General features: G+C 45.8%; 1 protein-coding gene across 1 annotated transcript in view; it reads right to left on the bottom strand.

The window, feature by feature from the left end:
- The window catches only part of LOC139234625 (zinc finger matrin-type protein 4-like), a 248,056-nt gene that overhangs the window by 146,092 nt on the left and 87,406 nt on the right, over positions 1-14,558 (bottom strand). Inside the window, exon 3 of the mRNA XM_070865312.1 lies at positions 5,836-5,925. Within this exon, the coding sequence (XP_070721413.1) occupies positions 5,836-5,925 (90 nt within the window). The remainder of the gene's footprint in view (positions 1-5,835; positions 5,926-14,558) is intronic.

Genomic DNA, 14,558 nt, shown 5'->3' with positions numbered 1-14,558 from the left:
GCCGCACTTCCGCCCCCATTATGACCGGCTTCCGGTCCACTCCGAAAAAAAGACTGCCTCATCGGACCCGACAGTAAAAGCTGTTTAAAAACGCAGTGTGCACCAGCTTGCTGGCGGGCATGAATTTCGATCCCCTTATCTCAAATTTCAACTCCAGACTATCGTTCTAGAGAGTACGTATGTGACATGAACCAAATGTCCATGTGGCCAAATGTACTGGCCAAAGGCACAAGTGTGTATTTATCCCTGCTTGAAAGTGTGCATTTCCAGTGGTCACAAGGGAGCTTCTCTCTACTGATGAGTCAACTCGCACAAGACTGAAATTGGTTCCAAAATATTCAGAATTCTTTCGGTAAGTGTAATTGGTTTCCTATTATAGGTTAAGAATGCTCGCCCTTTGCTGCATCACTGCAGTTTATGTTGCTGAGGAAGATAGAATTATGAGACATGAAATAAATCTCAGCGATATAAAGAAATTCCAAAAAGAAAAATCAAAATGGCAACATTTATATAGCGCCTTTAACGTAGTGAAACATCCCAAGGCGCTTCACAGGAGCTTTATAAAACAAAATTTGACACCAAGCCACATAAAGAGATACTAGAGCAGATGACGGGTAGGTTTTAAGGAGTGTCTTAAAGACGTCTTAATTTAAGTCAGAAATAGACAGTTTCTTAAACGATAAGGGAATAAAGGGTTATGGGGAGCGGGCAGGGAAGTGGAGCTGAGTCCATGATCAGATCAGCCATGATCGTATTAAATGGCGGAGCAGGCTCGAGGGGCCAAATGGCCTACTCCTGCTCCTATTTCTTATGTTCTTATGTAAGATAGGTAGAGAGGCAGAGAGATTTAGGGAGGGAATTCCAGAGCTTAGGATCTTGGCAGCTTAAAGCATGGCCACCAATGGTGGAACGATTAAATTCGGGGATTGCTCAAGAGGCCAGAATTGGCGGAGCGCAGAGATCTCGGAGGGTTGTGGGGCTGGAGGAGATTACAGAGATAGGGAGGGGCGAGACCATGGAGCGAAAACAAGGATGAAAATTTAATAATCGAGGCGTTGCTTAACCGGGAGCCAATATAGGTCAGCGAACATATGGGTGATGGGTGAAGAGGACTTGGTGTGAGTTAGGACATGGGCACCGAGTTTTGGATGATTTCAAGGTTAGAACGTGGGAGGTCAAAACTAAACACAACTGTTGAAAGAGGTAAGATGCTTTGCATTTCTTGGACAAAATATTTATGAATTCGCGCTGTGCCAAATCATGGCATCAATATCGGCTAACAGAGAATTCTTTTCTGCTTCTGCTGAGGGAGGCTTGGAATTAAAAAGATACTGCAATTACAGATTTCAACTTGATCTCTTAAAATAAGGGCATAATTCAGTCAGTGGGGATTCAATTGCCGTTGCTTTCTGTCACATTTGAGCGGTAAGCGGTTTAACAGACTCTGGAGAAGGTAGCTGGGGTTGAATACCAGCGGTCATTTTTTCCTGAAAATCGTCATAATGTGCCGCTTGTTTCTATTAAATGCGCAATTAAGGTTTGAACTTTGTGTGGTAGGTGTGTTTTTTTAAATCCGGGCAAGAAGTACATTTATCGAGAAACTATAGGCAGGCTGCTGCTACTCCTACTCTTTCCATTTCCATGGGGATGGAGGACAATGTAACTGGGTTGGAGTGGTAAAGGATCTCTCTCCTTCTCTTGCTTCTGATTAAGTACTCCATGTCCTTTTATTAATTCTCTTTGTCTTTCTCTCTCGCTCGCTTTCTCTGTCTCCATTTATTATCTAGAACCAGATTTGATGAGATATTTCCCTGGTAACAAAGAGATGCGATTGTAGATTAAATGGATATCCTTATTTTGTTCGCTTTGCCTTGCTCAGCACTATGCAGAGTGAAACCTGATGAAACTGGCCTAACTGTTGTCAACCTTGATTTGCTTTGTGTCCGACTATATATGTCGGTCTGTGTACAATGTGCCAAGCACTCTGCTTGAACATGACAATAAAAAGGTGGGCAGGTCCCTACAAAAAATGGACTGTGTAGCCCCAAAGAAACTCTCCACACGATGTTATAGTTTGAACCTCCAGAAGCCAATTGTTATTTTGTACCTCTGGCAACAAGTGCGTTTGGCTCCTGGTTGCCACCATTTCCATCATCGATTAGCATCAAGGAAAATGTAACTTATGTTGGATTGGATATTGCATATGTAGCTTCCTCAAATATTGACAATATGCCTCCTTTTTTTCCATTCATATCTCTCATTAGAATATAAGAACGTAATAGGAGCAGGAGTAGGCCATTCGGCCCCTCGAGCTCACTCTGCCATTCAATAAGATTATGGCTGATCTTCTACCTCAACTCCACCTTCCCACACTATCACCATATCCCCCGATTCCTTAATATCCAAAAAATCTATCGCTCTCTGTCTTGAATATACTCAAAGAAAGAGCCTCCTCCACAGCCCTCTGGGACAGAGAATTCCAAAGATTCACCACCCTCTGAATGAAGTCATTTCTCCTCATCTCAGTCCAAAGTGGCCGACCCCTTATTCTGAGACTGTGACCCCTGGTTCTAGACTCCGCAGCCAGAGGAAATATCCTCCTTGCATCTACTCTGTCAAGCCCTGTAAGAATTCTGTATGTTTCAATGAGATCACCTCTCATTCGTCTAAACTCTAGAGAATATAGGCCTAGTCTACTCAATCTCTCCTCACAGGACAATTCCCCACCTTCGTTGCACCCCTCTATGGCAAGGATATCCTTCCTCATTCCTCACATGACTTTGCAATGCATATATATATATATATGAAAAAATTCATATTTATAATGAACAGTTTATCTTACCTGTTGTGAAAATACCCTTAAGTTCAACCTCTGGATCTGGATCGAATATTCTTTGAGAAACTTTCTAGGCGAGAGTCTCATGAATCCATTCTCACATGAGTCTAGCCGAGCCTAGTTTTGGGAGGGGGAACAGACTATAAAACTAGACCCACCCTGCTGGGTCTTCCAGCAGTCTGGAAGTTTTTGTTGAGTTTCTGGGAAAGTAATATCCTGAAAATATTGTAGTACCTTGTATGGGTTAAAGAAATGGCAAACGCAGCCAATTTTGAGACCTTCATCTTTGGGCTGAACAGTAAAACAGGGAAATGCACCGCAATTTGGATTGGTTGATGGCAGAAGAGCTTAAAATAATATTTTAGCATTGTTTGTTCATCTGTTGCGATGTGTGCATTCCTAATAAGATGGAGAGCTCAGAAACCCATTGGAAATCCAGTAATTGCTGGGGTGACATTGTGAAATTAGTGCAGATCGGTAGATCCCAGTGGCTTTGCTCATGTATAATCTTAGACCTCTGAGTATGATTGTGATGTTTAATTGCGGAATTGGTCTTTACCTTTAAAGCTCTAAATAAGAAAACCCAGACAATTATAGCTGCTTACAGACTGCTGACTCAGTCAGAGAGCTATTGTGGTTGCTTGCATGTTTCATGCTACAGGTCAGTGACCGATCTTTCTTTTTGAAGATTTGTTGACACCTATATTCAGAATTCAGAAGAATGAGAGGTGATCTTATCGAAACGTATACGATTATGAGGGGGCTTGACAAGGTGGATGCAGAGTGGATGTTTCCACTGGTGGGAGAGACTAGAACTAGAGGGCACGATCTTAGAATAAGGGGCCACCCATTTAAAACTGAGATGAGGAGAAATTTCTTCTCTCAGAGGGTTGTAAATCTGTGGAATTCGCTGCCTCAGAGAGCTATGGAAGCTGGGACATTGAATAAATTTAAGACAGAAATAGACAGTTTCTTAAACGATAAGGGGATAAAGGGTTATGGGGAGCGGGCGGGGAAGTGGAGCTGAGTCCATGATCAGATCAGCCATGATCTTGTTAAATGGCGGAGCAGGCTCGAGGGGCTGTATGGCCTACTCCTGCTCCTATTTCTTATGTTCTTAGTGCGATGTCCAGTAAACATGCAATAGGTGCAAAAGAAATCTAGAAAGACTGAATTTTCTTCAGGTTCCACGTCAAAAAACTAGGAATACCTTTTAGTTTGCATCATGATTTGCATAATGCAAAGAACATGAGAAACCCCTGCAGCAAATAAATGGACTTGTGAGAAATGTTAGCCAATTGTTAAATGGAGGAATGCGCAGTGGGGAACTGGTGAAACACTGATAATGGCGTTCGCTATCATTCTGCCTCTGAACGTCGGGCTTTTGCCCAGGCGCATGTGGAAATGCTGAAGTTGCGGTCTGTCATTGACAGCTCCAAAACAGGCTGCACTGCACCCCCTCCCCCACGGAGCCGGCAATCTGTGTAATCACCCAAATCAGAGCAACTGAAACTTCGGCTCTTCTGTAGTAAGTACGCTGTTAAATTCCCCACTAAAAGTTAGACCCAGAGATTAGGTGTAACTGGGGCGTTAACAGCATTTTTACTGCCAAAAAAAATGTTAAGGGCCTGAAAAAATAATTTTATTTTTGTGCAATGTGAAATTTGTCCAATTTAATAAAAAATTAATATTTAAAAAACTTTTCAAAAAAAGTTTTAATTTAAAAAAAACATTTTCCAACTTTATTTCAGGTTTGGCTTTTCCCCTTATGAGAGCCCCAATCTTTGTTTTGCTCTCTCTAGCAGTTTTAAAAAGTTAGAATTTTAAGAGCTTACTCACTTCCTTTTTCGCTGTGAAAGTTCTGCATTTTGATTGGCTGCTTAGACAGCCCATTGATGTCACACCAGCTTGCATTAGGGGATCCCCACTACAGTCCGTGTAAATTGAATTGAAGGACGGAAAACCTGAAGTTCTCAAAACAGGAATGGCAAGATCCTTGTACGAAGCATAATTTGGAGCCGGCGGCAATAGCCTTCGCATCACTGCTGCCCGCAAGTTCTGGGCCACCATTTTATCTCTGATGACATGGCCTAACCAACTTTTAAACTTTAATTGCAAACTTCGGGGCCGAAAATCGCTTGCCAATGCCGCCCGTTAAATGCAATCACTGTAATCACCCAAACCATGGGCGCCTAACGGGCGGCAAAGGCCTACTGTCGAAGGGGAGCAGCGTCCACGCCATTGTGTAAATTGAGTTGGGCAATGGTGGAGGCACCAAGAGGTGACGTCAACGAGCGTGCAATGCCCTCTTGATGCCGCTGCTGCGATATTTGGTTTGAACGCTGGCCTAACGGGCAGGCATCCGTACAGCCTTCAAAAAGCAGTCGTAACATTGGGGATCCCAGCGGCATCACCCAGAGAGCAAGGTACGTTTTACGTTTTTCTCTTTATTTATTAGTTGCAACAGCGTGGAAGTGTGTGCGTGGGTCGGAGAAGTTTTCTTTCCCCGCTTTTGCAGCTCGCATGCCGGCAGCCTTCCGTCGAGAAATTGAGTCGGCCTCCTGAGCTCCCGCCCCGTTGGCGGCCGAGGGTGAGTGCAACGACACCTTTTAGCGCTGCTCGCTCATCTTTGGGCATACAAACTGAATTTGGCAGCTTGAGTCTGCACCTAACGCCCGCCGCTAAAATCAGCACTCAGACGGTGACACTGCCTCAAAAATGGCCAAAACCAATTTCGAGCCCTTAATGTTTAAAGCTTGCATTCCAAAAGAACTGCAGCTGTATATGGCACTTGCTGCAGGCTCAGCTTAGCCCAGGGAGCCATATAGCACTGAGGGGAATTTTCCAAGAAGCCTATTCTGAGGAAATTCACTTGCCATAAATTTCCTTCTTGTAATAACAATTCCCCTTTCCCAAGAGATCATTTCCAAGTTGCTGCCGTCTTTCACGGGCTTGGCCGATGACTTTACCACACTTTGCATAAAAATAACACAACTTACATTTTCCGATCGGAGTTTCTTTGCCGGGCATCCTCCGTCGACTGGGTGAAGCATGTAATAAAGTCGAACCTTGCTGGCATGTTTCCGGCTCTGGAGAAAAGAAAGTTATAAATCGGTATAAACTCTGAAATGTCACCCAGCAAAAACCAAGTCCCTCTTTGACCCCTCTGCTCTATTTCCCAGCACCTGAGATGGCAGTAGTTAGAATGGTAAATGATGTGAAGCATTGGGGGGATTTTTAACTTTAAAAAAACGAGTGGGTTTTGGAGCGTGGAGGTAGTTAAATTGTTAAAACGGGATTCCTGACCTGAACCCGCCCACTTCTGGTTTTAATGGAGGCGGGGCGGGGGGGACGGGTGACCAAACCGCTCCCGGAAGGCGGAACATCAATTTAAATATTATAATTAGGCTGGAAGCCTCTTTTTTAACCTCCATCTTGTTTATAACTGCATGTGGACGGGTTTTACACAAATCGTGAAACCTGGCGGTTACAGCAAGATGGGGACTGCTGGACCCAGGATCTAAGTGCCTTTGTGCTTACCTCCTGGATCCAGGGTCCATGCCCAACCCATCCCCCGCGATCGCATACCCGACACGAGTCCTCCGATCAATCCCCCCCCTCCCCAAAGGCATTCCTCCCCACCCCACAGCGATGATGCTGAGGCCAGCCCCGATCCCCCAATGGCCGACCACGATCGTCTCCGCCCCACCTCCCCCCTGGCAACATCCGGTCTCGATCCTCTCAACCTCCCCCATCATCATAGGCAGTCCCTCGAATCGAGGATGACTTGCTTCCACGTCAAAAAGTTCACAGGTGTTTCAATGATGGACCTAAAATTCCAGGTCCGAACTAAATCTTGAAAGATGGAAGATACCTGTGCGTGGATTTTTTTTTAAGTGGGGTGACTGTTGCACACCAGCCACCACACGGGCTTGACCGAGCTAGGTCTTGGTCCAGTGGCAAGGATTAACCAGGACGACTGGAGACTAGCTCTGCTGCACGGACCTAGTGCGCACACACATCGCAGTGTGGGCTGGCCCGTGCTGCCCCTGGGCCCTCGCCTCTTCTGGGCCTGAACTCTCAGCTCTCCTGGGCCCCGATCACATTCCTCTACAATCTCTCGCCGCTCCTTCGCCCTGACCTCGCTGCTCCTGCTGTACCTGCCCACGCTCCAATCACCGACCCGGACCTTGATGATGTCACTCTTCACTGCCGTTGCTCTCCTGCTCCAGCACGTGCTGCTCCCTGGAGTGGTATGCCGCCACGTTGCTCCTTCCGCTCCCCGGCCTGCTCTGATGGTACTCGCAGGCCGGGGGCCGCACAGACTGCTGGGCTAGGCCACCATGCTGCTCCCTGGCCTGCTCCAATGGTGCTCGCAGGCCGGGGGCCGCACAGACTGCTGGGCTAGGCCGCCATGCTGCTCCCTGGCCTGCTCCAATGGTGCTCGCAGGCCGGGGGCCGCACAGACTGCTGGGCTAGGCCGCCATGCTGCTCTCCAGCCTGCTCCAATGGTGCTCGCAGGCCGGGGGCCGCACAGACTGCTGGGCTAGGCCGCCATGCTGCTCTCCAGCCTGCTCCAATGGTGCTCGCAGGCTGGGGGGGCGCACAGACTGCTGGGCTAGGCCGCCATGCTGCTCCCTGGCCTGCTCCGATGGTGCTCGCAGGTCAGGGGCCGGGCAGACTGCTGGGCCAGACCGCAACGCTGATCCTTTTGCTCCCTCCCACCACCCTGATCCATTTAAAGGCCTGACCTCTGATCCATTTGCCGATAAAGTCGGCAGAGCCATGGGACACCCGGCCTCTCAGGTTTCCCGACCACCTCGGAGCCCACCCCACCCAGTCCGCAACCCAGCTTTCTCCTTAAAATTACGCCCATTGTGTTCGATAGCGCATTCATCATTTTAGTAAACAAGCTTCTCTTTCCCGCTAACAATCACTCCCACACTAACAGGCATGGTAGTCAGCTGGCTATGTAGAGACCAAGTGCATTTATTCAGCCACAGAGGCAGTTTCACTGAGGGCAGGGCAAGAGTACCAGGGGAGCAGAGCACGACATTCAGAAATCAAGAGTTACAATCATAACACAAAACGCATCGCTTTTGAAACATTTTCTGAGGATGACTGTACCCATGTGCATACTTTAAAATGCTTGCTTTGTACTTTTGGGACATTTTTCTCCATTAAAGGCGTGTTTAAATGCAAATTGCCCTTGTTGTTTGAATTAAACGCTCACACTGTTCATTTTTTCAGCAGTGCTGTAGGGATTTTGAGAATAACCCTTGCTGCAAGCCATAACCTTGATGGCAGTTGCAATTAAAAGGTAGCAATTTTAAAATTGTGCTTTTTGTGCTCTTGCACTGATTAGCCTCTCCACGTCAGTTTTCCCTGCTGGTAATGCCAACACTTGTAATCTAATCCATAAAGGCAGCAGAGGTAAGCAGGTTAATTACAACTGTTTGCAACAAGTTGACTTGTAAAATTGGTCGTGATGATGATACTCGCTTCATGCTGAACACTCACTGGGCAGTGATCTGTAGTCTACTCTTCAATTGAGTTTGTACTATTTCAATTGTTTGTTTTTCATGTTGAAATTGTGAAAAGAATCACTCAGTGTTGTTTTATTAAAATTGCTTCAGTCAAACTACTGGATAATTCAATCTCTTTCTGAAGAAGAAAGCGACTTTGAATTAACTGGTGTACCGAGGCCAGCCCCAGGTTCTGTGCATTGTTGAAAAATAAAAGTCAATTATGAGGCTCCTGTTCAGTGGATTTCACTTTGTTTAGTCCAATATATTCACAAAAATCTGTCCCACTATCCAGATGGACTGAATCGTGCGATGCTTGCAACATAAAGAACCGACACCTCATCACTGACCCAACAGCAGAGGTCCCTGGCTTCCACCTCAACAACAACAACTTGTATTCATATAGCACCTTTAACATAGTAAAATGTCCCAAGGCGTTTTCCAGCAGTATTATGAGATAAAAAATTTGACACCGAGCCGCATAAAGAGAAATTAGGGTAGGTGACCAAAAGCTTGGTCAAAGAGATAGGTTTTCAGGAGCATTTTAAAGGAGAAGAGAGAGGTAGAGAGGCGGAGTGGTTTAGGCAGTAAATTCCAAAGCTAAGGGCCTATGGAACAAAAGGCACGGCCACCAATGGTTGAACAATTATAATCAGGGATGCTCAGGAGGGCAGAACTAAAGGAGCGCAGACATCTCGGGGGTTTGTTAGGCTGGAGGAGATTAAAGAGATAGGGAGGGTTGAGGCCATAGAGGGATTTAAAAACAAGGATGAGAATTTTGAAATCGAGGCATTGTTTAACCGGGAGCCAATGTAGGTCAACGAGCATGGGGGTGATGGATGAGTCACGGGTCAACCGCGAGGGTCTATGGAGCGTCCTCCTCCATTTCGGATCCCCCCAAAAGTACGTCACCATCCTCCGTCTGTTCCACAAGGCCATGATCCTTACCAATCCACGTCTGGACCGGGGTCAATTAGGGCTGCGTCATCGCCCCAACTCTCTTCTCAATCTTCCTCGCCGCCATGCTCCACCTCACAGTCAACAAGCTCCCCGCTGAAGTGGAACTAAACTACAGAACCAGTGGGAACCTGTTCAACCTTCGCCGTCTCCAGGCCAGGTCCAAGACCACCCCAACCTCTATCGTTGAGCTACAGTACGCAGAAGACGCCTGCGTCTGCGCACATACAGAGGCTGAACTTCAGGACATAGTCGACGTATTTACTGAGGTGTACGAAAGCATGGGCCTTACGCTAAACATCAGTAAGACAAAGGTCCTCCACCAACCTGTCCTCACCGCACAGCACTGTTCCCCAGTCATCAAGATCCACGGCGCGGCCCTGGACAACATGGACCACTTTCCTTACCTCGGGAGCCTCCTATCAACAAGAGCAGGCATTGACGACGCGATCCAACACAACCTCCAGTGCGCCAGTGCAGCCTTTGGCTGCCTGAGGAAAAGAGTGTTTGAAGACCAGGCCCTCAAAACTGTCACCAATCTCTTGGTCTACAGGGCTGTAGTAATACCCGCCCTCCTGTATGGTTCAAAACATGGACCATGTACAGTAGACACTTCAAGCCGCTGGAGAAATACCACCAACGAAGTCTCCGCAGGATCCTACAAATCCCCTGGGAGGACAGACACACCAATGTTAGCGTCCTCGACCAGGCCAACATCCCCAGCATTGAAGCACTGACCACACTTGACCAGCTAGGCTGGGAAGGCCACATAGTTCACATGCCAGACACGAGACTCCCAAAGCAAGCGCTCTACTCGGAACTCCTTCATGGCAAATGAGCCAAAGGTGGGCAGAGGAACAATTACAAGGACACCCTCAAAGCCTCCATGATAAAATGCAACATCCCCACTGACACCTGGGAGTCCCTGGCCAAAGACCACCCTAAGTGGAGGAAGTGCATCTGGGAGGGCACTGAGCACTTCGAGTCTCGTCGCCAAGAGCATGCAGAAATCAAGCGCAGGCAGTGGAAAGAGCGTGCGGCAAACCAGTCCCACCCACCCTGTCCTTCAACGATTATCTGTCCCACCTGTGACAGAGACTGTGGTTCTTGTATTGGACTGTGCAGCCACATAAGAACTTATGTTAAGAGTGGAAGTAAGTCTTCCTCGATTCCGAGGGACTGCCTATGATGATGATGATGGGTGAGTGGGACTTGGTGCGAGTTAGGACACGGGCAGCCGAGTTTTGGATCACTTCTCGTTTACGTAGGGTAGAATGTGGCAGGCCCGCCAAGAGTGCGTTGAAATAGTTGCTTAACCAGAAGCCAATGTAGGTCAGCGAGCGCAGGGGTGATGGGTGAATGAGACTTGGTGCAAGTTAGGACTTCCCTCGGAGACAGTGGACAGCACTCAACTCAATCGCACGGGGCATGGACGATGCGGCCACCTGCTCCACACATGGAAGATGAATGACAACCCAAAGTGCGGCTGTGGCCCTGAGTTCCAGACCATGGAACATCTCACATCAACCTGCCCATTGAGATCTTTGTCGGGAGGCACCTCGTTTCTCCACTCAGTAACTCAGGAGGACATCGAATGGAGAGCCAAACTTGATATCCCATTATGAGCTATTCCCGTCGCAGGAAACAACAACATTCACACAAACATTCTCCACTCAGAGAGTTGCTCAAGAATGCTGCACTGGGCAAAATATATTGCTTTTGTTCAATTTGCATTTATAAAATGCATGCTTGACAAAAGTGTTGGAGCCTTACTGATAGACAACCTTTCATCTTTATGGTGTTGAAGGATAGGCTGTGCTTCATCTTGTTCTGAGAACCAAAAGGTTAAGATGTCATACACTGTAGCACACAATTACATCTGTACCAAGGGATCTCTTGTAACTGACATGTAAAATTGCACTCATAGTTACTTCTTTCGCCCACCCCAACACATTTCCCGCCCCCCCCACCAATCCAGGAAAGTCACCTTTGCAAATGCGCAAATCTTACTTGTCAAATTGCGGATGATAAAACATTATAAGAGAACTTGCTTCTAATAATCCTTTGATATTTCTGGATTGTACCGTATCACTGCTGACATTTCTGCAGTAGCTTAATACAAAAAACAATTAATTTTATTAAATGTTATTAAAAAAAACCCTCCCAGCTTTATCAACATAACTCAGATTCATTCAAATGATGCAGAGGGAAATCACATTAGTGAAACAGTGTAAGTAAATTATGCAAAATTGAAAACATAACACATTAAATGCAAATATTCTTTCATCTTTCACAGCTTAAAATGTTTGCATTCTAGTGTTGCAGAATAGGTTATAAGATACATAGAACTGTGATGTTTTTTCTGCAATTCACTATCCTGAATGTCTTGGTAATAGTGTAAAAAAGCTAAACTGTGAAGTTTTCATCAACCTCGCAATCAGCGAAGTCCTTTGCACTAAAATTCACAATTGGTCCTGCACCATTTTTAGAACTGGCCCTGTTATGCCCACTGAGAGTGCAGTTAACTCTTGTTTTGTGGTCCGCAATAAGTTCTAACACCTATGAATCAAATTCAGTCGTGGCTTTAAAAAAAGTGAGTTTACCCAAAGGTAAAAAAAATTGCAGAGCGACGGGGAAAGTGGGACTAGCTGAAGTGCTCTTGCAGAGAGCTGGTAACGGGCTCAAATGGCCAAATGGCCTCCTTCTGTGCTATAACCATTCTATGATTCTACAGGAAATTAGGGATGCATGCAATAAAGGTACAGCAGTTATCATGGGTGACTTTAATCTACATTTAGATTGGGCTAACCAAACTGGTAGCAATATGGTGGAGGAGGATTTCCTGGAGTGTATAAGGGATGGTTTTCTAGACCAAATTGTCGAGGAACCAACGAGACAGCAGGACATCCTAGACTGGGTCTTGTGTAATGAGAGAGGATTAATTGGCAATCTTGTTGTGAGAGGCCCCTTGGGGAAGAGTGACCATAATATGGTAGAATTCTTCATTAAGATGGAGAGTGACACAGTTAATTCAGGACGAGGGGTCCTGAACTTAAAGAAAGATAACTTCGATAGTATGAGGCGTGAATTGGCCAGGATAGACTGCCAAATGATACTAAAAGGGTTGACGGTGGATAGGCAATGGCAGACATGTAAAGATCACATGGGTGAACTTCAACAATTGTACATCCCTGTCTGGCGTAAAAATAAAACGAGGAAGGTGGCTCAACCGTGGCTAACAAGGGAAATTAGGGATAGTGTTAAATCCAAGGAAGAGGCATATAAGTTGGCTAGAAAAAGTGACAAACCTGAGGACTGGGAGAAATTCAGAATTCAGCAGAGGAGGACAAAGGGTTTAATTAGGAGGGGAAAAATAGAGTCTGAGAGTAAGCTTGCAGGGAACATAAAATCTGACTGCAAAAGCTTCTATATGTATGTGAAGAGAAAACGATTAGCGAAAACAAATGTAGGTCCCTTGCAATCAGATTCAAGTGAATTTATAATGGGGAACAAAAAAATGGCAAACCAGTTGAACAAATACTTTGGTTCTGTTTTCACTAAGGAAGACACAAATAACTTTCTGGAAATACTAGGGGACCGAGGGTCTAGCAAGAAGGAGGAACTGAAGGAAATCTTTATTAGTCAGGAAATTGTGTTAGGGAAATTGATGGGATTGAAGGCCGATAAATCCTCATGGCCTGATAATCTGTATCCCAGAGAACTTAAGGAAGTGGCCCTAGAAATAGTGGATGCATTGGTGGTCATTTTCCAACATATTATAGACTCTGGATCAGTTCCTATGGATTGCAGAGTAGCTAATGTAACCCCATTTTTTAAAAAAGGAGGGAGAGAAAACAGGGAATTATAGACCGGTTAGCCTGACATCGGTAGCGGGGAAAATGTTGGAATCAATTATTAAAGACGTAATAGCAGCGCAATTGGAAAGCAATGACAGGATCGGTCCAAGTCAGCATGGATTTATGAAAGAGTAATCATGCTTAACAAATCTTATAGAATTTTTTGAGGATGTAACTAGTAGAGTGGACAAGTGAGAACCAGTGGATGTGGTTGATTTGGACTTTCAAAAAGCTTTTGACAAGGTCCCACACAAGAGATTAGTGTGCAAAATTAAAGCACATGGTATTGGGGGTAATGTACTGACGTGAATAGAGAACTGGTTGGCAGACAGGAAGCAAAGAGTAGGAATAAACAGGTCCTTTTACAGAATGGCAGGCAGTGACTAGTGGGGTACCGCAAGGTTCAGTGCTGGGACCCCAGCTATTTACGATATACATTAATGATTTGGACAAAGGACTTGAATGTAATATCTCCAAGTTTGCAGATGACACTAAGCTGGGTGGCAGTGTGAGCTGTGAGGAGGATGCTAAGAGGCTGCAGGGTGACTTGGACAGGTTAGGTGAGTGGGAAAATGCATGGCAGATGCTGTATAATGTAGATAAATGTGAGGGTATCCACTTTGGTGGCAAAAACAGGGAGGTAGATTATTATCTGAATGATGACAGATTAGGAAAAGGGGAGGTGCAACAAGACCTTGGTGTCATGGTACATCAGTCATTGAAAGTTGCAGGTACAGCAGGCGGTAAAGAAGGCAAATGGCATGTTGGCCTTCATAGCGAGAGGATTTGAATATAGGAGCAGGGAGGTCTTACTGCAGTTGTACAAGGCCTTGGTGAGACCACACCTTGAATATTGTGTGCAGTTTTGGTCTCCTAATCTGAGGAAGGACATTCTTGCTATTGAGGGAGTGCAGCGAAGGTTCGCCAGACTGATTGCCGGGATGGCAGGACTGACATATGAAGACTGGATCGACTAGGCTTATATTCACTGGAATTTAGAAGAATGAGAGGAGATCTCATGGAAACATATAAAATTCTGACAGGATTGGGCAGATTAAATGCAGGAAGAATGTTCCCATTGTTGGGGAAGTCCATAACCGGGGTCACATTCTAAGGATAAGGGGTAAGCCATTTAGGGCCGAGATGAGGAGAAACTTCTTCACTCAGAAAATTGTGAACCTGTGGAATTCTCTACCACAGAAAGTTGTTGAGGCCAGTTCGTTAGATATATTCAAAAGGGAGTTAGATGTGGCCCTTACGGCTAAAGGGATCAAAGGGTATGAAGAGAAAGCAGGAATGGGGTACTGAAGTTGCATGATCTACCATAATCATATTGAATGGTGGTGCAGGCTTGAAGGCCGAATGGCCTACTCCTGCACCTAT

This window comes from Pristiophorus japonicus, chromosome 22 (genome assembly GCF_044704955.1).
Source record: "Pristiophorus japonicus isolate sPriJap1 chromosome 22, sPriJap1.hap1, whole genome shotgun sequence".
In the NCBI taxonomy this organism is placed as follows: domain Eukaryota; kingdom Metazoa; phylum Chordata; class Chondrichthyes; family Pristiophoridae; genus Pristiophorus; species Pristiophorus japonicus.
Note: the sequence above shows the minus strand (reverse complement) of the source record. Positions and strands in the feature narration are given on the sequence as shown.